The 27,142-nt window shown below is 35.8% G+C and overlaps 1 protein-coding gene across 1 annotated transcript; it reads left to right on the forward strand.

The window, feature by feature from the left end:
- On the forward strand, window positions 1-27,142 carry LOC103035547 (androgen receptor). The gene is made up of 8 exons (XM_007228375.4): window positions 1-764; window positions 7,000-7,130; window positions 7,348-7,464; window positions 13,860-14,120; window positions 18,250-18,394; window positions 19,045-19,175; window positions 21,269-21,420; window positions 23,653-27,142. The coding sequence occupies exons 1-8, from the start codon at window positions 136-138 to the stop codon at window positions 23,809-23,811; spliced, it is 1,725 nt and encodes a 574-aa protein (XP_007228437.3). The 5' UTR covers window positions 1-135; the 3' UTR covers window positions 23,812-27,142.

Here is a 27,142-nt window from a genome sequence, read left to right on the forward strand (position 1 = left end):
GTGGATAAAACACGCGTGGCCAGCAGCAACAGGACAAACAGGAGGGAAAACGTGAATCACCTCCTCCCCGGTGGAAAGGAGCCAAGTAGAGAGCGCCGTTTTTCTTCAGGGGGAGCCATGAGCCGCTGAGTGGAGATGCAGCAGCAGCGGTACTGCCTCCAGAGGTGGAAGTCCTGTCTGTCACACGGCTGCGGTTCGTCAGCGATATATGGCGGGATGTTTGAGGCAAGCCGTGGGGATGAACTCGCGGGCGTGAGCGGCGTTAAGACGATTAATTTGTCAGAGGACTGGCAGTCCAGGCGGAGTATGGAGAAGCCCTGTGGGACAGCCAGCGAGTGCCGCTCTGAACTCGCGCTGAATTCGCACCCAACCTTGGGTGGTGTGGAGGAGCCGTGGATTCAGCAGAGACAGCAGCAGAGACTCGACAGAGGAGCCAAAGGGACTCTGGCCGAACCGAACACGATACCGAACAACTTCAGCGTGAAAACAGAGGAGAAGCACCGGGAGGACGGTGTTCACTTCCAGGCTGGCGACAGCCAAGGACATTTCTCTCGACACTGCGCGTTTCCATTCTACACACACTACTACGAAGCTTCTTTCCCTTTGCATACTATCAGCGGGTACGAGCTACCACTTGGTTCTCCGGCGTCGCTGGCGGAGAAGGTGCCCGAGCATCTGTACCCGGGCGGAAAGTTCAGGAGCGCCGTTTCCTCACCAGGGCTTCTGCAGACCTGCAGGATACCCCCGCCCGGCTTTAAACACGGGTAGGCCAAAGGTTTAAGTCACTGACATAACCCGGGTAAAAAAAAAATGAAAGCAGGCGTTAACTCTCTTCCTGAAGTCAAGCAAGTAAACAAACACACAGACAGTTAAGTAGCTAGTTAGCTAACTAGCTAAATAACGACGTGCAAAAGTAACAGACTGTATCAGCAGAAAAGTGAGACAATGTTTTTCTAACTTAAAGTAACGTTAACCCATAATAAGTAATTCTACTCACTGTCAGTAGTACGTTACCTGTTTTGCAGCTAATGGCAGCTACTAACGTTACGTTAGATAGCTAAGTAAACTAACTTAACTTAACTAGTTAGCTAGCCCGTTAATACAGAAGTTGAAGCTGATCTAATTCAATTTAAAATGAAAAGCAAACGTATTTTTACGGAGTACTATTCCCAATTTCTTAGGCTGGATTTATTATTATATTATAATTATTCCACATAGAAAATAAAACTAAGTGCAGCAGCAGCAATAGTTTTGTTTACTAACTAATAATAAAAAAAAAAAAAAAAAAACAAAACAAACAAAAAAAAAAAAAACGTGCCGTAACGTGAGCCCGTTGCTATGGGCGCGTTGTTAAGGACTTGGCTAAAGCTAACTAAGATAAGCTAATCTAGAACTACTAGTCCTGTCAAAATGATAATATTTTTTTATGATTTATAACTAACTACAGCATTTCATTTAATCTGTTTTCTTTCTACTTATATTAAAGTCAATAAAGCTTTACAGGAACACATGCAGATTTTTAAAAACAAAAAGGAAACAAACCACAATATGTAGAAAATAACTACTTTAGATTCTTTCAAGTACCACATTTAGCATTTTAACATTTTATTATTATTTTTTAAATAATTACAAATGTTTAATTGTTAAGACTATTTAGATATTGGAATCAGTGCTGGGGGGTAATGGGATAATCAAGATTATACATCTTTACATATAAAAGCTTCCAAAAGGAATCTATCTAGTAGATAGACGTTTGCTTCTGTCAGAAACCTGTAAAGGACTAGAGCTCTTTCCTTTTGCAGTGTTTTTCATATTATACAATTTTCCTAAACTGAAATACAAGCACATTAAGCTTGGTTTGCACTGAGTTTAATATAAAAGCTGCTGAATATAAAAGCTGGTTGAAGGGGGCAGCTTACTATTAATAAAATAAAACAATTAAGATCTATTTTAATCATAATAGACATTTATTACCCAATCAAACAGCAGAGTAGCCCCACCCACTGAATTGGAAAAAATGTTTGTGTAAGTTTTTTAGGTGCATTATATTTGTTAAAACCCTTTACTTGGATGAAATAAGATCACGTCAGATTTATGCAGAAAACAATGGTATTTCAAACAAATAAACAAACAGCTCTGTAGCTAGTTAGCTAACTGTAGTTAGCTAAATAATTACAGGATAAAAAGTAATAGTTTGTGACATCAGAAAAAGGAGACTAGCTATAGCTAGAAAAAAAATCTAACTTGAGGTAACCCATAATAAATCTACACACTGTCAGTAGTGCCTGTTTTAAAGCTAATGGCAGTAGTTAGCTAATCTAAGTTTTTAACCTAGCTAGCCAACTAATAATGAATAAACTGTAAACTCCAGCTAATAGCTTTGTATATATGTAGGCTAGTTGGTTAACCCCTGGTTAACCCTGCATCCATTGCCCTGGACATGGTGTGTTTTCTTCTTTTTTGTGTATTATTTCACTTCACACAGATTAAGAAATATCATTTTCTACAGTATATTAATTTAGTATATTCAGGTAGTATATTCATTCGTTTAGCACATACTGTTGCTGAACCTAGACATGAGCAACTGCAGCAACCCTAGATGAGATTGCTTAGTTAAATCCAGGTGTTTATTTTTTGGCCAGGCAGTGTATTAATCAGAATAGACATGTATTATCCAATTAAACTACCAGATTAGCCCGCCCACTGCATTGCAAAAATATTTTTGTGTAATTATTTTAGGTGTATTATATTTGTCAATACCCTTTACTTGGATGAAGATCAGATCACATTTTATGACAAAAATCATGATCTTCCGAAGTGTTTCCATACGTTTTCCTGCCACTATATAAGTCACTGACCTAATCTAAATGTATTAGTTAACAAACAAACAGTTCTTTAGTTAGCTAACTGTAGTTACTAACTAACTACGGGCAAAAGTAACAGACTGTGTCAGCAGAAAAGTGAGACTAGCTATAGCTAAAAAAATATTAAAACCTAGAATAACCCATAATATTTTAACTCACTGTCATTAGTGACTGTTTTGAAACTAATGTCAGTAGCTAAGTTAGTTAGCTGGCCAGCAATCTAATACAAGCTAGCTAGCAGTCTGATACACAGATTAAGACCTATTTTTAATCAGAATAGACATTTATTAGCAAACCAAATCCATCAGCAGTTTAGCCCCGGTCACTGCATTGGGCAAATAAAAGTCTGCTGGTTTGGACACACATTCTCATTACCATTTGTTTTTTATATGTATTATTTTCTACAATGTAGATTAATATTAAAGACATGAAAATTATGAAGTAACACATATGCAGGTCTGTAGTAAACAATAAAAAAGCAGCAACTATTGTTCAGCACCTCCAGGAACTCCTTCCTTCAAGACGCTGAGAAAACTGTTCCAGGTGACTCTCCCTCATGAAGAGACTGAGATTAAAATACCAAGAATGTGCAGATCTGTCCTCAAAGATAAATGTGACTAATGTGTAGAATATAAAGTATAAAACATATTCTGGTTTGTTTAACTCTTGTAGACAGATTTTAGTGCACTCATATGATTTTTTTTGCCACACCAGTGTTTGGATTCTTACTGTATGGATACTGTTGCACTTATACGATAACTGGTTACAATCCCATACAATTTTCTATACCTTAAAATTTGAGATATACAGACAGACACTCAGTAGAAGATGCATGAGATGAGAAGAATAACACTTAAGAGGAACAGATGTGTGATTGCCTACTAATACTAATAATTGTACAGTTACTGGTGTTTTTTCTCCTTTTTTTATACCGTCACGTATACGAATGCAAACTTCCTAAACTTGGTTTATGATATGCTGTATCTTCCATGTTCTTCCAAACTCCAGTCAGGGGTATATTGAGGGAAGAGTGCAACCCTTTTAATGTTCACCAAATGATGTTCATTCAGTCCTAGCACTCCAGAGCAAAGCAACCTGAGCACCTGCTTCGGTAAGCAGTTATGTAATGGAGAAACCAACGTAAGCCTTCTCAGAGATTGTACACTGGAGACATGTGCTGTTATTTAATCATCAGTCAGTAGTATGAATAGGGCTCTCAGCTCAGTGGTGTGCCTCTCCTGTCCTGTAGGACCGGTGTCTGGCGCAGTGTGGTGAGTTTCCTACTTAAAAATACCTGATTTAATACGTAACAGTAGCTAGATTTAGTCAGTATGCTTGAGGAAAAAAACTAGCAAAATACCGCTTTCTAGGAACAAATATCACCTGCAGATTTATAGTTCTTTGCAGTTAAAAGTCATATTTAAAACCACAGCTTTAGTGAGTCTGAAAATCTGCCATTTCTCATTATATTAAATATAAAACGTTTGTGTTTAAAGTATTAAACCTTCGTGTTATCCTGTGGTATGGCAAGAAGAGATTTCTGAAGTTGGCGTTACAGCAGATGGTCCAGATAGATGAACTGACCCATAACTCACGTAAGTGTCTCAATGTCAGCCCGCTTCAGGAGATTAATTTACTCTCTTGCATTTTCTCTGCAACTTAATATTATTGTTATGCTCCTGCAGACACTGCTAAAGAAAACAGCTCTAGTCATATAGCTCTTCTTTTTTCTAAATCAGTGATCTCTGATAGAACTAAAACCATAAAGGTGTAGAAACGGTTGTAGGGCTGTAAGGTAAATTGTTATTGTACATTTTTATTGTTACTATGATATGTGTTTTCGCAGTAAACATATTGTAAGGGCTGTGATAACATTGTGAATAACAGCGGACTCAAATTGTGTTACCCATATTCAGTAAGTTGATAATCTCTTACAAATGTGACATAACAAGGCTGGAGGTAGAGCGAGGCAGAGTGAGGTAGAGGTCCAAAGTGAACACACACACCAAACTACTTCAAATCCTGGGTGCAGCCAAGTGCCATCAAAAACCTTGAATCCATAGATGAATTTAAGATATTTATTTATTTTCGATTTGTCACATCAATATTGTTATAAACTTTATTTTAATAAAAAGAAAACTTCTAAATTATAACCAAGAGGAAGATGGATGGTCACAGCCATCAAACCACCAAGCTGAACTGCTTGAATTTTTGCACCTAAAGTAAAGGCATAAAGTTATCCAAAAGCAGTGGGTAAGACTGGTGGAGGAGAAAATATATCACCGTATTTAAACATCAGATTTGTGTCCACACTGTTCACCCCTAGTAGATTAGATGTATTGTTTATAAGAATAAATAAAATATTTTATATTTTAGGATATATCTGTAATAACAGTATTCTTGTCGATATGACAAAACACAACAAAATATCTTATTAATTTAATGGAAATACTATTGCAAAAAAATTATATAGCGTTAATACGAAATGTAAACATTTACTGTAAACAAAAAAAAAATTGTCTTTTTTGATAACCTTAACTTACCAAGTAAGTAAAATAATATCACAAATTAATACAGCTTAAATTCGTGTAATATAATGAAACAAAACAATATATTACAGAAATTACTACAGTTTTACAGAGATATATTGCGAAAAGTACAATTTTGCACAGCCCTAATTAACGTAGATAGGCACGTTTGTCAGTTTATAATATTTATTGAGTAAACATGAATGTAAATTTTGTAGTTACTTAGAGTAACTAGGCCTTAACAACAAACGTAAAACCATATTAATATAAAAAATAAAATATGCTTATTAAATTTAACAACAGGAATGCCAACAAATTAGATTTAACCAAGAATGTGCAGGCTTAATGTTTACCGTGGCTATTACCGAAGCTCAGTGAAATCTGATCCATTTTGAGCACATCTGAGTGTTCTGTATAATCTATCCATTTCTGCGACTTAGTGACTAATGCAAAATTTATATATAACACTGATTACTGCCTATATATATATATATATATATATATATATATATATATATATATATATAGGCAGTAATCAGTGTTGCTGGAAGTACACAGTTTTCATTTCATTTTATTTATTAAATAATGTTTTCTACATTGGTGCCTGGACAATAGCATAAGTGCTCTTATGTTACTCATGCAGTTTTTGTGTTATTTTGCAAGAATGATGGGTATAATGTATTCTTATATAGGCCTTGAAGAAGACTCAGTGTCTCTTCTCTACTCTGCGCAGTATTTCATAATAGAGCCCTTCTTATCTGCTACAGAGTGGAGTCTTGTATGGGCTTGTGTCAGGAAGGAGTAGGAAGTTTCCATCCGAACAGAAAGATGATGATTGGAAATGTCAAGTGTCCAGTAAGATTATAGGTCTGAGAAGATTCGGTGTAGTAACACTTTTTCCTTTTCGGATTTGACTAGACCTGTCACAATAAATACAGTATCAACAATCATCATGCAATATCTGGGCATGACCTCGATCATTTTGACTGATCTTTGTGTTGGCCGTTGTGTTTATTCAGTGGGAAAAGCCATATAAAATGAATGAGCCTGTAAACAGTGGGTTATTATTATGCTTTTATTATTATTATATATTAACAAATATCTGTTTAAAATCCATTGCTATTTAAAAATGTTTATTCCCATTACTACTCTATTATATTATTATTATTACATCAGCAACATAAAATAATGTTTTATAAATCTTCAAATAGTGAGAATATTGTTTGTGAGACAAAATATTATTCCAAAAATGTGTTATCGTCACGGGCTTAGATATCGCTACTGATAAAGACTAATGCCAATATTGGTACAAAATACAAGCATTTCTGTGATAACTCAGGTTAAACTATATATTGCAGAATCTAAATTAATTTGTATTGTTTTGTACATTGTTTCTGTTGATATAAGCTCAATTCCAATACTCGTATATTTTAAACTTTGCCATTTTAATTTAGCTTAAATAGGATGTTTTTGCACATAATAGGCTCTTTCAGTAAAGTCTTGTAATATTTTTAAGTAGGGTAAATGTCACATTTTTCATGGCATTAATGTTTAAAGCAAAAACGGTGTGTTGGAATTGTGTGTTTTTTTTTTTGTTTTTTTTCCAGACTGGGAGATGTGAGACTACTGTTCCCAAGCCAGCGCATTTGCCAGGTCTGTGGGGAGCAGGCCTCAGGGTGTCACTATGGAGCGCTTACATGTGGGAGTTGTAAAGTGTTTTTCAAGCGAGCTGCCACGGGTGAGTCTCTAGGTGGTTGGGCTGTTTACCTGCCTGCCGCTGCTTGTGTTTAACTGGGTCAAAACAAAGCGGGCCTGCTGCCTCGAAGTCAGCTAACTGTAATTTGTGACCTACACACAAAGGCATGTGAGCAAGTGAGGCGTTTTATGCCCCATTTTCCTTGAAAGTCTCGCAGCACTGACTTAAATACAGCATGTTTTTTTTTTGTCGTCTCCAGGCAAACAGAAGTATCTGTGCGCCAGTCGGAACGACTGCACCATCGATAAGCTCAGGAGACGAAACTGCCCATCCTGTCGTCTTAAAAGATGCCTCGAATCAGGGATGAGTCTCGGAGGTAACTGTCTTTTATTTTACACATTCGAGGAAAAATTCAAGGAAATTGAATTTACTCTACAGGCCTCCATTGTCTCTAGGGATGTAATAATATCGCCAACATTATTGATTATCGTAAATGATATTATACCCTAAAATACCGTACCATATGACCCACCCCTAATTATAACATCAGGGTACTACTTTTTTGCTGTTTTTAGTAAAAAGTTTTTAAAAAATTAGACAACCTCGAGTTGTCCAGTTTCTTTGATTTTGCCAAATTGAAAACCTCTGGAATATAATCAAAAGGAAGATGGATGATCACAAGCCATCAAACCAAACTAAACTGCTTGATTTTTTGCACCAGGAGTAAAGCAGCATAAAGATATCCAAAAGCAGTGTGTAAGACTGGTGGAGGAGAACATGATGCCAAGATGCATGAAAAAAACTGTGATTAAAAAGCAGGGATATTCCACCAAATATTGATTTCTGAACTATAAAAACTTTATATTTATTAACTTTTATTTCTTTTCTTTTATTTAATTATTTGAAGCCTGGACGCTCTGCATCTTTTTTGTTATTTCTGCCATTTCTCATTTTCTGAAAATAAATGCTGTCTGTTATATATATATATATATATTATTGTTATATTTATTGTATATTATTGTTATTATTAGTATCGGTATCGTGTAAATACCATGAAATTTCGTGATATAATTTTAGGGCCATTTCCACCACCCTTTGGTTGTCACATTATATTCATGTAAGCATCACCTGTTCTATATTGTGGTAATATATCAGTCAATATAAAAAATAATTGTATTAATTGCAACAATATTCTGTGATCAATAACGATTAGCTGCACATGCTCTTTTTAAAAACGAAAGCTTTTAATAAGCTTTTATTTACATTTAAATAAATAATTAATGTGGCAAAATGGAATTATTGTTGCATCATTAACAACGGTAAAAGAATGTGTGTGAGTAAAAGAGAAAGAGAGAGAAAATTAAAGAACGAGATTAGCAATAGTGGCGCTGTGTTTTTACAATCACTGTAAAAACCACTAAAATATTAACAGACTGGGGGCACACATTAAAGTGTTAAGGTTTTTACATTAATCACGTGTGTTAATTCGTTAGAATTAATCAAAAACTGTTATTTTACTTAATGTTTCTTGATTGATTGAATATGTATTATTCTAATTGGCAATGTCTTGACAGCTTTTACATGAATTGTTCTATGGACAGATAAATATGCAATTGCAGTAAAAAAAGTATATACTATAACAAGTGAAAGGTTTATTTTATTCAGCTTGAAGTAAACCCCAGACCATCGATTTCAGCTGAACCCCAGATCAATACTCTGGACCACTCCCGGGTCCTAAAGCAGCTTTTACACTTGAAGAAACATACCAAACCAAAACCCTATTGAAAGCGTACCCGGGTCCGGGAAAAAAGGCTGTGTGTTTGTGTGCGTTCATGTGCGCGTGCCCATTAGGAATTTCTTAATCTGGCAATCAAAAGAATGATCATGAGCGCCCTTACTGAGCCCTTCAGGGAGGAACACTATACAGCAGACTCAGCACTGCCCTACTACCCACAATTCCCTTTTAACAGCAGCTGTGACCAATCCGAGCGTGTGGGTTCTTTCTGAGCTCTGTCAGCAATACAGCAGAGAAGGAAACATTTCAGTATGAGTTATACATATTTCGTACAATTATTTAGAATCCATCCTAGAGGTCCATGTAACTACTGATACTTAAATTACCTATTAATAAAGTTGGCCCTAAAAGAAGATCTTGATATTTTATGGTATTTCTGCGATAACTATACTCAAAACAAACCATTTAAAATAAACATTGAAAACATTATTTTCCAAGAATGCACTGCAACAAAACAAACATTAAATTATATTATATTATATATCACAATATGATATGGCATACCCTAACTGAGATATTAAAAAATACAATACAAGAATCATCATCAGATTGTAACAGAAGTCAATGATCCAGAATGTCATAATGATACAAATAATGCACTCCAAATATCTCCATATATCCAGGATTAAAGTAAAATAAATGATACTGGACAGATATAATCTGTCTCTAGTAGATACATAGTGGAAAATGAGATCAGCGTGATTTTTTCTTCTTTAAAAACAGTAAAAAAGTAGAACCCTGATGTGATAATTAGGGGTGGGTGATACGGAACAATATTTCAATATGTAATATCGTTCACGATATTCACAAATGTTGTTGATATCAATGTGTACAATACGATATGGCACACCCCTACCCATTAGCTTGCGCTTGCAGCATAGTGGATGATTAGTGTATTTGTGAAGGGAAAATTATACAGCTTTGAAAAAAAATTAAAGACCACTTAATAATGATGAGTTTCTTTGATTTTCCCAAATTGAAAACCTCTGGAATGTAATCAAGAGGAAGATGGATGATCACAAGCCATCAAACCACCAAAATGAACTGTTAGAATTTTTGCACCAAGAGTAAAGCATCATAAAGTTATCTAAAAGCAGTGTGTAAGACTGGTGGAGGAGAACATGGTGCCAAGATGCATGAAAAAACTGTGATTAGAAAACCAGGGTTATTCAACCAAATTTTGATTTCTGAACTCTTAAAACTTGAATATGAATATGAACTTGCTTTCTTTGCATTATATGAGATTTAAAAGCTCTGCATCTTTTTTGTTATTTCAGCCATTTTTCATTTTCTGCACATAAATGCTCTAAATGACAGTATTTTTAATTTGGAATTTGGGAGAAAAGTTGTCTGTAGTTTATAGAATAAAACAACAATGTATATGTTATTTAAACATATACCTATAAATAGCTAAATCAGAGAAACTGATTCAGAAACTGAAGTGGCCTCTTAATTTTTTCCAGAGCTGTATGTTTGTGATTATTGTTTGTGATAAATGTTGTTGCTCGGATCATAAACGCCTACAGAAACCTAGCTGTTAGACGTCTGATTTGGGTTAAATGTGAGTGAGTGGGAGAGTGGAGCATAGGGGAAGGAAATGGGCCTTATGTGTAATCTCAGATGTTAGGTGCAGGATGTATAATCTTCTTGTATTAAGTTACTTATGTCGACTATGTGTAAAAACAGGTATTTCACTTATAAATATTTTTTATATGACAATTTTAATGTCTGATTAATCTTAATATCTAAAAGTTTGTTGCTTTTTAAAAAGTGTGAATTATGTCATTATTTTATAATTATGTTAAAGTGGCATACAATAGACTATAATAGTCACCTGATTGCAGACGTAAAGTAGGGTCAGAGGGTTTAGAGAAACATTTGGGACTGGAGGAAGAGGCTAAATGTTCAGCACCTGACAAGGACAACAAGGGTTCACTGGCAAGGAACCAGGAATGCGTGCAAACACTAAGAAGAAGGCGGGGACTCTGACCTAAACACACAGCCATGTGTATTACAGCACAGCGCAGACCCACAGAAACAGTGGACCTCATTCATGAAACCTGCATAAAAAAATGAGAGTAAATTATGTGTAAAATAGATCTTCCTGAAAACTTTCCATCAGATCTGCACAGTCTGTGTATGGTAATGAATACCCACAGTTCAGTAATTTGAAGGATGTGCACGTTCCTTTGCAATTATCATACTATTACCATAATCCATGTCCATGAATTACAAATGACCACCATGTAAGAAAGCCCTTGTACTGAGAAATCACAGCAAAAAGATTAAACATTGCTACAAAAAAGCTAAAGATAACAGCTTTTTTTTTTGATTTGCAGAAATCAAAGTGCATTTAAATCAGCATCTTTTATTTTCATTCTATAGACTACATTTGTTGCTCACGTGGGAGAACTTGATATAGTGGCATAGATGCATTTGCTAGATTATGCTGTCTAAAGCAGGGGTATTTAATTATAATTCAGTACGGTCCATTTATCCATTTATATATATATATATATATATATATATATATATATATATATATATATATATATATATATATATATATATATATATATATATATACAGGATATAGCACTGAATCATATGCGGCAGCGGTGCGAACGAGGCAAAGCGAGCAGCGACAAGTTGAGATATTTCAAACTTTATGCAAATGGGAAGCGAGTTTCGCTGGTCGGTAGATAAACAGCGCCACGCGGACAGGGCTTCAGCACCACACAACAGCTTTTTCAGGCTTTTTTTGTGCTTTGTGTTACCTCTCTGTGTGATTACAGAGACGGAGGAGCAGCTGGTCCTGAGCTGGATGTTTTAGCAGGGTTCACCGGGCGACAAAAAAAAAAAAAAAAGAACAGCATCTTGTTCATACACAGCCTAACAACTACAACATTCTTGCTGGTGGCAGATAAACTGCTTGCTCTTTCAAGAGACACACCCCAAAGAGGCGAGAGAAAGGCAGAGAAAGCGGTTGGGAGCGATGCCGCGTTGCTGCAGTGTGAACAAGAAAAATTACGCCACTTTACATGAACAAAATTAAATCATTTTCAGTAGTTTATCGGTTTGGGTCCGCATTGGACAACGTCTGGGTCCGGACCCGGACCGCCGTCCGCCTATTAGTGACCCCTGGTCTAAAGGCTGAGTTATATTTTCACAGAAAATTTTCGCATGCAACTCCACAGACAGTGCATGAATCTGTGCAGCTGCTAAAAGTGTGTATGCATGAGCCATACTTTTAATTTCTCTTGATGGTTTCTCCTAGAGGTTCAGTGCTCTCTTATAGAGGAATCGTAGAGATGGCAGTGAAGTCGTAGCTGTTCTGCAAGAGCGGTTCGAAAGAAGCGCAACAGATCAAGATTTTCAGTCCTCTGTCACCTCAGCATAGTTCCAAAAGTTTAGTAGGCAAGTAGTAAAGCTCGGTTACTACTTGCTACCTCGTAAATAGAGTGTGCATGCATGCAACAAAAAGCGAGGTTGGCCCTGTGTGCAGTCTCTGCACGTAGTCGTGCACTTCCGATTTTCTGATCTGTCAGCAATCTCACACTGCAACCTTTCAGTACCCAAAGAGCCAAGCACGGACAGCATCTGTACAGGCACAGGAATAGTGTAGGATCTGGTGGACTCCCTTCTCAAAGCTCTAAAATGTTGCAAGAAATATAAAGTTTACTAACCAGCCAGTCCTCACTCCTAATCCAGCAGCAGCAGGCCAGCAAGATCAGCAATTTCTGACTATTACACTGCCTAGACTCTTTTACAGTGAAATAATTCACATTAATGAACGAACTAATTGACCACGTGTAACAGAATAATTTCTCAAACAAAAAAGCCCTGTGCAGTGCAGGCTGCTCTGAATAACAGACTGTATTAGGAAAGACTGTTTGATTGTAGAGTGGGATTTTTTATTTTTACTAGATTATTTGCTTGCATTGTTATATTATTATTTACTTTTTTTTTGTTCATTTTAATAAAATTGCAGTCATGTCAAATGCACATTTCATGCATAGTCAGTAGGATCAATTTTTGTTCACTTTTGAACATTTTGAGATTACGTACTCATTAATTAAACATTAATGAATATTTACAGAAGTGTTTAATAAATGATTTAGGTGCAAATTTGCTCTGCTCACGTTTCATAAATCCAGCCCGCTGGCAGGCAGGACTAGGGACGACAAACGCAACAATACAGGGATGTTAAAACCAAAAAGTGCATCTTACAAAAGTTAGAACAGGTGACAAAATCCTGAAAAAGTAAGTGTTGCTTAAAAGGAAACTGAAAAATCGATGACAGCTGTATCTAAAAACTGTTAATCTCACTATCTACAGTAGATCATCTCAAAGGACCAAAAGATCATCAATAGAATCTGGAGAGATTCCAGTGTGTAAAGGGACGAGGCTGACTGTCAATATTGGATGCTGGTGATCTTCAGGCCCTCGGCAGCACTAGAGCACTGCATTAAATGCAGGCATGATTTTGTACTGTAAATCACTTCATGGGCTCAGAAACAATTCCACAAATCGCTGCCAGTGAACACGGTATGTCATACAATCCACAAATGTGAGATTTCAAATGTCAATAATGTTGCAATTTGCTTTAGACAATATGTAATGTCTATGTATGTAAGTGTGCAAGAGATTAAGAGGAGTAGTAAGTAATTCCTGCTGCTTTCAGCTTCTCTACCTCAATCTCTCCAGTATTTCTCGACTGTCAGGAAAGGTTGAAACCTCATTAATTACAAAAGTCAGTCAGTGTTATCTTTAACTCACACGTTTACACGTTCAGGTATGCTTACCATCTCTGTCAGCTTTGTTTTTGTACATTGACGGATCGATTGCTGTTGACTTGCAGCAGGGTCGGGTTGTCGGGGTGGCAAGTGTCCAACATCCCTTTGTTCTTTGTCATAGCTTGTATATGTCTTTGTTCCTCATTTGCTTGGTCTTGTGTCTTGCTTTTCTTTCTCCAGGCCAGAAGCAGAAGAGAATAGAACAGGCTGAAGCAGCCAAGAGTGAACCTGTCCAGATGTCTGCAACAGTCATTTCTCCCAAGCCTGGGCTTCAGACCCAGCATGAGATGCTGAGCATTCTTGAGCGAATCGAGCCTGCTGTGGTGAACGCTGGCCATGACCAGGCTCAGCCTGACTCAGCAGATTCACTGCTAACCAGCCTTAACGAACTGGGAGAGAGGCAACTTGTCACGGTTGTCAAATGGGCAAAGGGGATACCTGGTAATGAACGTTTTAGATGGAGAAATACTAGTACAGTTTGTGTGTGCTCTCTATTTAACCCTCCTATTATGTTAATTTGTCTAAACCAGCAGTGGTGTTCCCGGTTTTTATTGACCCGTCGCATGTTTAATTATGCAAAAGATATCTGAAAAAAATCCTAACAAGCAGTGTGAATATATCGTAACTAACTCCATTGCTAATTATTATCAATATAATGAATATTTAGTGCAATAATGTTCCTTACCTCTAACAGGTAATGGTTTAATTTGGATAATTCACTCGTTTTTTTTATTTAAAAAAATACATGTTCAAACTTTTTTTTAATGTTTCACTGCTTTATTACTTTTAAAAGACCAACATATAAAACAGTAGTTTTACATAACATTGAAACATAACATTGCAATTTCGTTTAAGTTTTAGTCTTAGTTTTTGCAGGGGGTGGTTGTTGCAAATATGTGAGATGAGACATTTTCATATTATATATTGATTACACTGATTAAGGCAAGCAGAAGAAGTTTCATACTTAAAAAAGCATTTTAATTATTTTTCCTAGATCTTTAAGCTTCAAGACTGGTCAATTTGACTCGTAACATAACAGTAGGGTTAAGCAGACACTAAATCAGTCGTATCATTATTATTAATTGTTTCAGTATAGAGTAGGAATGTCCCAAAAATTTGTCCCCAGTCCAAACCAAATAATTGGTTTTAATTGACTGTTGGCCAATGTACATAATACTGCCCCACAGCTTAGGTAACATGCTGTTAATTTACTTATTTTTAAGGTAAATTTTAAATAATTAATTAAATTAATTTAATGTTTAGAGATCAGTTTATATGAAGATACATTCAAAACCCATTTATTTTGTTTGGTAACAATATTTTTACAACTGTTTTAACCCCTTAAAATGCCTTGTCCCACATACAGGCTACAGGTGATACAAAATCCTTTTTTTGCAGTAAAATCACTTACTTACATTCAAAAAATTTGAGGGCTTCAAAATCTCCAACAGGACACTTGGAGAAACTGTCTTTTTTGTCTCTACTCCACTTACTGGTAATAATTCCATATCAGTAACAGGAATCAACCCAAATTCTGCATGTTTGAAAATAGACGTAAAAAAATAGACTAACATAACGGAAGTAAAGCTTTGGAGGACATGAACTGTTTGATTTGTATTCAGGAAAATATTGATTTTAAAATGAAGTTCAGGAAAGAGCCAATTTTATGATTTTATTCATTGTATTTTGACATTAGCAGATTTACTTAATTTTTTTATATATATTTGATATTACAATTACAGTTTTTCAGCAATGTTCCTTATCAAACATGAAAGCTTTTTTATGTAATGCTTGAATAGAAATAATCAAGATTTAGTGCTGTAATCTCAGGCAGACAATTGACAAAAATCTTTACCTGGTAAAGAATTAAACTTCATAGTGTGTTTAAAATCTTAGAATCTAGCGTAACAGGCCTCTTTGGCCATTCAGCTCTCAGTTCTTCCCAAACACTGCAATCAAATCATCGCACTGTGTAAGTGTGTGTGCAAAGTGCTACACACTCTGAATTAAGTATTCATAAATACAAATAAATATTTGTAGTGTGGTGATTATTTTAACATTTATTTATACATTGTACTCGCTTTAGAAAGTGAGCACTGACTATAATTGGATGAGGTATGATTTGCTTTCTATAGCATGTGGATTCTCAGTTCTGAAAATCAGTGCTCGTTTAAAACCAAAAAGAAAGTATCATGGCTCTTCCACTGGTAGATTTGCAGTGTTTCCACAACAGTTTCATTTCTAACCAGGCATACCTCAAGAGTAAATATGGGGTGGGAGTATATCTCTCCAAATGGATTTAATGGAATGGAATATGTCTGTCCTTGCACAAGTACAACCAAGCGGGGGTGTGTTTCCCATAAACATACTGCATATTTTCCCATACGGGTTTCTAGGTCTATTAAAAAGATGTTATCAATTTATCTTCATTGCAAACATAAATCAGAAGAGACAACATTGAAATCTTTACAGTACTTAAATGAATCAATTCTTAATGACTAAGAGCTTTCATTTCCCTATATAATTTATAAAAATATAAAACTAACTCATCAGCACACAGGTTTCGAACCCGGGACTGTGTATTCTGTGTAAGAAAGTCTGTCTTCTACAGTGGAACAGTACACTCACTTATATGCCATGTACTGAGCATTGATTCATTTCTTCTAAAAGACACATTGCCTATTATTCTATATTATTATATATTATTGTATTACTGTTATCATCTTTATTGTATGTATTGTTTTGTTTCCACATATTTACCTAATTATTCAGCTCAGTAGTGCAATGTTATTCCTAAATTTACATACCTTTTTTTACAGACTATAAGGCGCACTATCAATGAACGTCTATTTTCTGGTCTATGTTAAGCGCATTTTAAGCGACAATAGTCGCCATGCTTTCCTTCTAATGGGAAAACTGGGAAAGTGCATATGTAAACAAAACTGTAATTCTAAAAAAAAAAAAAACATTTTTTCTTTCAGTCAAAATGAGCTCTGAATGTTTATTTACAGTAAGCTTAGATTTTCAGCCGTGGTTAGCAGTGCTAGTAAATGCTGCCCCATAGCACTAGACTGAGGAACCCTCAGTGTTCTGGTAAGAAAGGGCACTATCAGCTAGCAGTTTGCCCATGTAGCTTGTTTATAAACTGTAAACACGCAGACTACAGTCCAATATACTCCCCTCTGAAGGGTGAAAGAGCTAGTGCTATGATGATTAGCTAATGCTAATACTGCTCCATTCTCGGTGCTGGAGAAACTTCACTGAAACTCCTGTATAACTCTGTACTTCAGTGGAGAGGCTTCACTGCTCCTTAGTAACCTGCCTGGTAGAATTCATACACAAGGCACACAGTGGATGTTGGGAAATTTAAAGAATTTTATTTGCGCCTTATAGTGCAGAAATACGATACATAGTTGTAGACGGTATGTAAAAATGATAGCTACAGCTATCTAACAGTGTGTTACACAGTTAGCTAGCTAAATAGCTAGCTAGTTACCTCAGCAATTATATTTTTATTCATGAAACTTACCTTATCAGTTTATTCTAATTATTAACTTACCACAGCAGCACTTCTTTTGTCACATGTTGCTAGCTATCTACCTTCGAAGGAGAAAGAGAGGGAGGAAAATGGTTTTGCCTCTGTTGCTTTAAAATTTGAACACCAGATTCATTTTCTTGACATTTTTGTCCATATACATGCTGTTGCATTGTTTGGTGCATCCCTAAACATTATTGTTGTTAGTAGCAGTGATGATAAAGAATTACAGTATGAATAACCTAAATTGAGTTTCCAAGTGTGAAAATTTGAACTACATAGTGGTACGAACAAGGTTTTGGGAAATGTTTGTAATTCAGTTTTTAGTAAAAAAAAAAAAAAAAAAATGCATTGTCCCAAGTTAGTTCAGTGCTAACCTTCATCGTTTTCAGGTTCAGGTTTTAGGTTTTTCAGCATAGACACAAACAGCAGAAAATAGACAAACATTTTATTTTAAAGTGCTTTAAATAATTATTTTCTGACATATAAACTAACAAACGCTGTTAACTGTTTGTAAATTATGTCTCTTTTTGCTGTGGTATGTTAACAAAAAGGCTCTGAGCTAAGCTACAGACTTACGAACTGTCTTTTGTTGGCATGTATACACAGTGTAACTGCTGCACTGTTTAAGGTGGAATGGAAAGATCAGATTTTAGCCATTTTGGCTGCTTATGCCAAAGCACTCATCAGTTTCAATGCATTTTTGTTTTGTTTTGTTCACTGAAATAAGGTTACAGATAATTTTGTATAATAATGGCACCTATGGGACACCAGAGGGTGCTCTGCTTCAACAAAACTAAGGTACAGAATTGGATCGGTATTTTAAAACCAATACTTGATCTCTTAAAAATGCCTGATTCAGCCCACTTGGATTGGGTGGGAACAGATTTAGATTTATTCACATTCAAATGTAGATTTTTTTTATTCACTGTATATCTTTTGTTTTATAGTATATTTGTTACTTTTGCATTGTTGTGCACTTTTATGTACTTTTGATATACTGCCTTTTTCATGCATTTGTTTCCGCTGATATAGGCTTTCAGAAGCTGCACCTGGATGACCAAATGGCCGCAATTCAGTACTCCTGGATGGGAATCATGGTGTTTGCCTTGGGCTGGAGGTCCTTCAAGAACGTCAAGGCCAGAATGCTGTACTTTGCCCCTGATCTTGTTTTCAATGAGTAAGCACAATTTAAAGGAAAACTCCTAAGCAAATGAAGCCGCCTTGACTGGAATTCGTTCTATTGAAAGCTATTTGCATTCCATTAATATGATCCAAAAAATATTTATTATCCACTTGTCCAGCATAAATTTCTCCCGTACGAGCATTAATGTCAAGCACTGCCAAAAGCATTAAGCTGATTTCCTTGATTGGTATTTGATTCTTTTAAGAGCATTGTACTGGGAGGAAATATTCCCCTCTCGCCTCTCTGCGGGGAAGAGGCGTAGATAACCTTTACTTACACTCACTCTCTCCGCTGCAGCAACATACATGCGCCATACCTCACCTCAAAATGCAAACTCTGAATAATGCATGTGGTTTAAATATTTCATTAAGGATCTAATGCACAGATATGGCTTCGCACGTCCACTTCCTAAAGTAAATAAATATGTGGTCTTGTCCCGACAATGCTGTGCTGTAAGTCGAGGGGCACGGCGGCTTACGCAACTGGGGCGGATATTTGCAGCTTGAGCTGAAATTTCATGCAACATTAGCTCGGTGAACATGGCAGCAGTTGATGCTGGGCAAGGCTAAAGAAGGAGACTGACCTTGGGTCTTTCTCTTCATCTCTTTCTCTCTCACACACTTTCTCTTTCTCATCCTCCCCAGCCAGAGGATGCAGGTCTCCAGTATGTACGAGCACTGTGTCCGCATGTGCCGTCTGTCTGAAAGCATGGGCAGGCTTCAGGTCACGCAAGAAGAGTTCCTCTGTATGAAAGCTCTGCTCCTCTTCAGCATCGGTGAGTCCAATCACGTCATACTGTCCCCACACTAGCCTGGCTGGCTGCTGCCATACATTCACAGTGTGGCCTCCTAAGTGACAGTATCACAGTCCTTCACAGTGTGAGATCACAGGATGAAAACAATGCTGAACTTGTTTTTCACACATCACGTCAGTTAGAAATGCACTGCATTTATTTTAATTTCCATTAAACTATTTAAGTATTTTATACCAACACAATCATTGCTGAAAGTAATCAAACTTTAAGGCTTCAAAATGTCATGATTATTGCAAATGTAGGACAATTTTTGGATGCTTTTTCCCATCTGTCCTTGTTTGAGGATAGAAACAAGGCTGTGGGCAGATTTATTTACGATAATTATTTAAACAGCTTGCCTAAATTTCCTTCGGGATATATTAACTATCTTATCTGTCTGTCTGTCTGTCTGTCTATCTATCATAAAAAGTCCTTAAAACTTAATCTCCACAAAAATAACATGCACATACTTTATTTGTAACCACCAATACTTGTTGCCTCTTTTTATTAGATCAGCTCACTCTATAGGAGCACTTTGTAGTAGGGGTGGGTGAAACAGCTATAAAATAATATCACGGTATTTCAGGGTATTTTTGCGATAACGATATACTTGGCGTTATAGAAAAACAGAAAAATAATTCATTCATTTCAGGAATACAGTAAAAAAGAGTATAACAGCATATTCATAATGTGGCAACATTAATAATATAGCATAAAATAATATAATGCAGCAAAAAATATTGCAGAATATTTAGTGCATGCATATAAACTGCAAACAAAAACAATTATACAATAAATACACTTAAAGCTTCACATAATAATAATAAGACTACTTTTAAGACAGAACATCTCTATTATCACGATATGGATTTTTAATATCACAATATTTCTGTGTTGCGATATATTGTATACGGTATAATATTGCCCACCCCTACTTTGTAGGTGTGTATATAATTAGATATTTACTGTATTTACTACAAAATAATTATGTATAAGTATATCTTATCTGCATTTTTACATGCCTCATTTTACCCTGTTTTTCAATGAATAGGAAACTACAGGACCAAATCATAACATAGAGCAGTTTTTTTTTTTTTTATAAGGTTGGTGGGCCATTACTATCAGTTCAGTGATACTGATATGCTGTAGTGTGTTAGTGTGTGTTATATACTGTAGGTACAGATGGATCTGGTATGAAATAATAGCCCACCAACCAGAAATATCCAGCCAAAAACGTCATTAGAGCAGTATCCTGTGGGCATAATCCTCTGACCACTGATGAAGGACTAGAGTGCTCTGTGGTGGTCTTGAGTATTAAAGAACAGGGTGAAAGGAGGATAATAAAGTGAAAATGCAGAGAAAAAGATGGACTATATTGTAATTATAGAATTACAAAGTGCCCCTATTTTGTAAGCAGATCTGATCAAATGAACAGGGAGCGAGAAACAAGGAGGTGGGTGGTGTGTATCAGTACCCCAGTACAGTACCAAAAGTGGGTAAACTAATAGGTCAGGTGGTCTTAATGGAGTATTAATAATTCATATAAAAATGCTGTAGACATCTCAGGTAAATTGAATGCATCTTTTCAGTGCAAATGATCATATTTCAGAATTAAAACAAAGCTGAGTGCAGCTCTTAAGTCCTTTTGTCACACACAAGCTAGATTAGCATGCAGTGTATGTGCATATGCATAGTTAGACAGATTAATACAACTTGAGACGAGTGAGTGTCTGCCAAGGACTGAACTGTAGTCAAAAGCACCTGCAACAATATTTAAGGGACGTCGCTCATTAGTGATTAATGAACAACATGAACTATTTAGACTGACGAGTGTTGTTGGAGCTCTAGCGTTGGAATCAAGTATAAAGGCATAATCTTGCGTTTCAGTTGTTCGGCCTGCCTTTTTCTGGAGTGCGCGCTGAAATTTTGAGGAGAAAAAAAAGACAAAGTGACTTTTCAGCTTCTTTTTCTCCTTCAAAATGTCAGCTTAGACTCCAGCATGCAGCAGCCTCTCTCTCGCATCCCTCAAGGATAGGGATGTTTTTTCCCTCTCCTTGAAATGTCATTTGTCTCAGTTCCAGAGGAAGGGCTGAAAAACCAGAGGTGTTTTGACGAGTTGAGGACGACCTACATCAACGAGCTGGACCGCTTGGTTACACACACAAGCCACAGCAACCACGCAGAGAGGCTGTTTCAGCTCACACAGCTGCTGGACTACCTGCATCCGGTGACTTATTGCAGTCTCATAATTTCTACTGTGATACATTTTATGCAGGCTCATATACCAAGAAAGAGAGAAAGAGAAAGAGAGAGTAGCTGTTTTTTGTTTGTAGGGAAGGATAAATACAGTGATGTTAGTGTGTATAACAGTGTAATCATATTGATATTTAATCATTTTAACTCTACAATCAGACGTTATTCTCCTAAACTGTAATATTATAACAGTTCAGAAGAAAAGGTTTGTCTAACCTGGGTTTAAAACTTATTGACATATAACATTTTGTTGCCTATAAAACATAGCAGACATTATTTTAATAATAAAAAGCAAATGATGCTCACTTTGTGCAGCATAGCCTAACTAGAGTTGCACCTAAATATTATTATTTATTGATCTAACAATCTAACAATTAGTTTAATTAATTAATCGAGACCACTTCAGTTTCTGAATCAGTTTATCTGATTTTGCTATTTATAGGTTTATGTTTGAGTAAATTGAATATTGTTGTTTCATTCAATAAACTACAAACAACATTTCTCCCAAATTCCAAATACAAATATTGTCATTTAAAGCATTTATATGCAGAATATAATAAATGGCTGATATAATAAAAAGGGCTTAGTTTTTACATCTTAGTATTTTAATATGCATTCAAATGTATGCACTCATATTATTTGACCAGAGAAATACAGGTAACAGAGTTACCCTTAGACACCCTTTAATTTAAGTGGAGTTTAATATTTGTACTTTAATATTAGACCTCTAGAATCATTAGAATCAAATTGGCAATAAGATATTGATACATTTAAATTATTACTAATACAATATTGCTTATGAAATTAATATGGAGTAATGTGTACTTAAAGAAATCATTGGTACATTTATTTGTGTGGCAATGTAGGTTAAAGAGTCAGTAAAACCATTAAAAATAACTATGAATAAAAATGAAAACAGAAATATACAGTTAAAGAGATGCATAACAATGTTAGATAGCACTTGGTGCAACATTACTTTAATAAACACATTTCTAAAGGTAGTGCACTATTTGTAACACCCTATTTAGTGTGTTAGTGTGTGTTTTGGGGTGAAGCTCCTGTTTTAAACGGCACAGATCAAAACATTTCCACAATTCACCTTGGCCCAAGACTAAACCTAAGCTGTAAAGTAAAAATAACTCACAGATACATTTAAATGAGATTTGATGTTTTCCCATCATTCTCACCAGTGTAATCCAGTGCACCCCACTAGCATTGGTAGCATGTGTGTGATGGGGCAGTTCTGACTATTAGGTGGTGTTATATCAATGGGGGAAGCAGTTGGAGTGAGGAGTGTTTAGAAAAATCAGATTTTTACATAAGCTCAGTGTTTCCCTTTTAACTGTAAAGAAACTTGAGCACAGGCCAGCTTACAGGAGGGAAAAATCAATTACAAATTTAATGCATATAAAACCATAGTAAAACATAATCTATTAAGAATGAAGCTTTGTGTTGTAAAACATCCAGCTCAACAGATTAGTTAACGACTAATTCAGTAATACTCGGAATTAAGCTTTTAATTTAAATATGTATTGGAAATGTATAAACCATTTAAAAATGATGAGTTTCTTTGATTTTACCGAATTGAAAGCCTCTGGAATATAACGAAGAGGAAGCTGGATGATCACAAGCCGTCAAACCACACTGAACTGCTTGCATTTTTGAACCAGGAGTAAAGCAGCATAAAGATATCAAAAAGCAGTGTGTGATTTTGAATATTATTAATGGTATTTTACCCTGAAATATGGTGTCATATCACCCACCCCTAATTATCACATTATAGTACTTCTTTTTTGCTGTTTTTAGCAAAAGACAAAAATCACATGGTTCTCATTTCCCGTTATATATCTACTAGAGACAGATTATAACTGTCCAGTATCATTTATTTTACTTTAATTCTGGATATATGGAGATATTTGGGGTGCATTATTATTAGTATCATGACAGTCTGGATCATTGACTTCTGTTACAAATCTGATAAAAATGAGATATTTGTATTTTTAAATAGGGGTGTGCGATATCATATCATATGCTATAATAAAATTTTGTTTTCTTTTTTTTGTTGCAGTAGTGAATTCTTGAAATATTTTTTTTAATTCAGTGCTTGTCACATCGCCAAGATTATTGTTATCAGTTATCGTTAGCAGTTTAGCTTAGATTTAAGTACTCCATATATTTATGTTTATTCCCTTTTCTTTTTTTTCAGATTGTGAAAAAGCTTCATCAGTTTACATATGACTTGTTCGTCCAGTCCCAGTCTCTTTCAGTGAAAGTGAACTTCCCTGACATGATCTCCCACATCATATCTGTTCACGTACCAAGGATCCTCACGGGCACGGCCAGGCCAATCCTTTTTCACAAATAACAGTTCGACCTTAAGATGTCTGCCTTTAGCCACGCCTGCTGCACATCTGCTGCGTTTTCTGCTGGAGTCACTGTTAGCCGGTATCGTTTTTTTACTTTTACAAGCCGAAATATTGCCTTGCCTTTAACAGAAAACTCTCCCGAACCCTTTAACTGAGTCAGTGTCTTTTTTCTTATTCGACGACGAGGATCCTCTCCTGTTCATTTGCTTTGGAAGTATTGTTGCGCATTGTATCAACCACAGGAAGTGTAGTATTAAAAAGTACTACAAAATAAAAAGCAATTATTTGCAAGTTACAAGTACTAATGGACATTTCTGACCACAAGACTATGGTTAATGGACTTCTGCATTATAGATTATAAGTCACTTAAAGGAAAATCAGATTTACGTGCCTGTACAAACAGCTCATTTTGATGCACACATTATGTGCTACTGCAGCATGAAATCGTATTAACTAGACTTTGGGGGAAAAAAATACACAATTGTAGAAAAAGGAGAGAAAACAAGTAAAAGCTGAAATGTTTCATCCAAAAAAAGGAGAAGAAATTGCACTATAGTAAGTGAATGTAGTCAAGTAAATATACTATGCTGATTTTTTATTTTTTTGTCTTTGTTTTTTTATTTCAGCAGCTATAAACTACAGTATCAGTGAAAAGTTTGGACACACCTCTTTTTATTCAATTACTTTCTTTCTTTTTATGATTTTTTACATGGTACATTTAATATCGAAGACTATATTAAAGCTGTACAGGAACACATGCAGATTTTTTCTGTAATTAAAAACTGTAAAAACTATACTTAATAATATTTGTGTTTTATACTAAGTATCATATTTATCTTTGAGGACAGATCTGCACTCTCTTGGTATTTGCAGTAATCTTAGTGTCTTCATAAGGGAGCGTTAACTGGAATAGTTTTCTTAGCGTCTTGAAGGAAGGAGTTCCTGGAGGTGCTGAACAATAGTTGCTGCTTTTCACCTTCACATTAATTCCATATGTGTCCCTTAATTGTTTACATGTCTTTAATATAATAATCTACAATGTAGAAAATATTTGAAATTAAGAAGAGGTGTGCCTGAACTTTTGACTGTTACTGTATTTGCACTGAAACATGATAAAACAAGTTGAATAGTTAATTAGTAATATGTAATTTATTTGTATTTTTATAGAAATATGCACAGAGCCTTATGTATGTATTATGACAGTCAAAATACTTCAATTGTTTGCCTTTGCAAAACTTAGAAGGAGCTACACGAGATTAAACGTGTGCCAATATTTGCAGATTTGCTAGATTTGCTTGCAAATATTGGTGCTGTACTTTATTGCCTTCACGCTCGGACCCACCAAGAAGTAGAACAAAAAGTCAAAGCACCCATAAATTGTGTGAAGAAGGGCAATAAAGTCCTGAGAGGCTTGCTGACTCACCTCTCCTACTATAAATAAGAGCACAGAAAGAGGCAATAGATGTTATTAAAGCAGAGCAGCACAGCTCATTACTTACAAGGATTGGGTTATTGAAATATATGCTACAGCCCACAAGCACTTCTCACACTGTTTCACTATTATGTCTGATTTGATTATTGATTGTTGTTGCCGAACTATTTACATATTTTTACTAATGAGAGGTTGCATTTAATTCTGAGGACCTTTTATTCATGGCTATGACTGGAAATAAAATAGAGTACAATAGACCAGGGGTGTCCAAACTTTTTTTTGTTGGGGGCCAGAAAGAGAAATATATTTAAAGTCACTGGCCACACTCCGTAATGAAACAACTAATGAAATTTACCACTTTAAATAATAGTTTTTTCCTGATTATTTCATTTACACACCATTTTACTTGACTTATTATCTTTATCTTTGACAGTGTTGTGTAAACTAAGATTTTTCAAATTGATGTTTAATTTCACGATGTCTCTTAATATAAAACTCCTTAATTACGTCAACTTTTAGACTCTTTGGCCCGTTTTTCTGCGTTAGAAATGCGCACCCTCTCCGCTTTTAGACTCTTTGGCCCGTTTTTCTGCGCCGGAAATGCGCACTCTCTCCGCTTTTAGACTCTTTGGCCCGTTTGTCTGCGTTAGAAATGCGCACCCTCTCCGCTTTTAGACTCTTTGCCCCACTTTTCTGCGCTAGAAATGCGCACTCTCTCCTCTTTTAGACTCTTTGCCCCATTTTTCTGCTCTAGAAATGCACACTCTCTCCGTTTTTAGACTCTTTTGCCCCGTTTTTCTGCGCTAGAAATGTGCACTCTCTCCGCTTTTAGACTCTTTGCCCTGTTTTTCTGCGCTAGAAATGCGCACTCTCTCCGCTTTTAGACTCTTTGCCCTGTTTTTCTGCGCTAGAAATGCGCACTCTCTCCGCTTTTAGATTCTTTGCCCCGTTTTTCTGCGCTAGAAATGCACACCCTCTCCGCTTTTAGACTCTTTGGCCTGTTTTTCTGCGCTAGAAATGTGCACCCTCTCCGCTTTTAGGATCTTTGGCCCGTTTTTGACGCCTAGCGTTCAAACTTTAAATCTCACATTATAAAAACCTGCTTAACAGTGGGCCAACTTTCATTCTATTTCTAAAATGAGCGGCCCGCGGGCCGTAGTTTGGACACCCCTGCAATAGACAATCTTAATGAATAAAAAAATACTTAACAAAATATTTAATTAAGTAAAAATAATTTTTGCACACAATAGGGTGCTATTTCCAATGTTGTGGGAAGTAGGTTTGAGAAAGAATTTATTTAAAAGAATATTTCACTATATATTAACTATATATTGATTAGTATTTAGTAAACTGACTGTGGAAAAGCTGTAAATTGTACTGTTATTACTGCTACTTCACTGACATACTGGCAATACAGCACGCACATTTATATAATAGAGAACAGTTTTGAATGCAGCTGTAAACTTATGCAATTTGTCTCCTTTCAGGTCAGATGACCTCTCTATATGACTGATAAATGATGTCTGGTGTGAATAAAGCAAAGTAAACATCTTTCATGCATCTCCTGCTACATAAAAGATGGGTACTTGTGGACTTTCGTGCTCATTTATTGGGTCTTTTTATGGTGTATATGATCAATGCTCCTTTGTAAATCTCAGACTTTTAAGCCAAGTATATCCTATAGCGTAAAAATGCTTCCAGCACTGAGACCCATATTCAGTACCATCACCCAACCCTGCAGACCCCTCTAGTGGTTACAGTAGAAACAGCAGAACTTTTATCCCAATCACAGAAGAGAAAGAGCTTGAGGCATATGTTCAATATAAAGTGTACAGCATGTGTATGTGCATTACACTGTATGTTACATTTCATTAAAGAAATGACGTTTGGCATGTTAA

Source organism: Astyanax mexicanus, chromosome 10 (genome assembly GCF_023375975.1).
Source record: "Astyanax mexicanus isolate ESR-SI-001 chromosome 10, AstMex3_surface, whole genome shotgun sequence".
In the NCBI taxonomy this organism is placed as follows: domain Eukaryota; kingdom Metazoa; phylum Chordata; class Actinopteri; order Characiformes; family Acestrorhamphidae; genus Astyanax; species Astyanax mexicanus.

Excerpts from the sequence above, each read along its gene's own strand:
- LOC103035547 (XM_007228375.4), top strand. The coding sequence starts at position 136 with ATGCAGCAGCAGCGGTACTGCCTCCAGAGGTGGAAGTCCTGTCTGTCA. Across the intron at positions 19,176-21,268 it reads TCTGCTCCTCTTCAGCATCG|TTCCAGAGGAAGGGCTGAAA; the intron begins GTGAGTCCAATC and ends CATTTGTCTCAG. Across the intron at positions 21,421-23,652 it reads TGCTGGACTACCTGCATCCG|ATTGTGAAAAAGCTTCATCA; the intron begins GTGACTTATTGC and ends CTTTTTTTTCAG.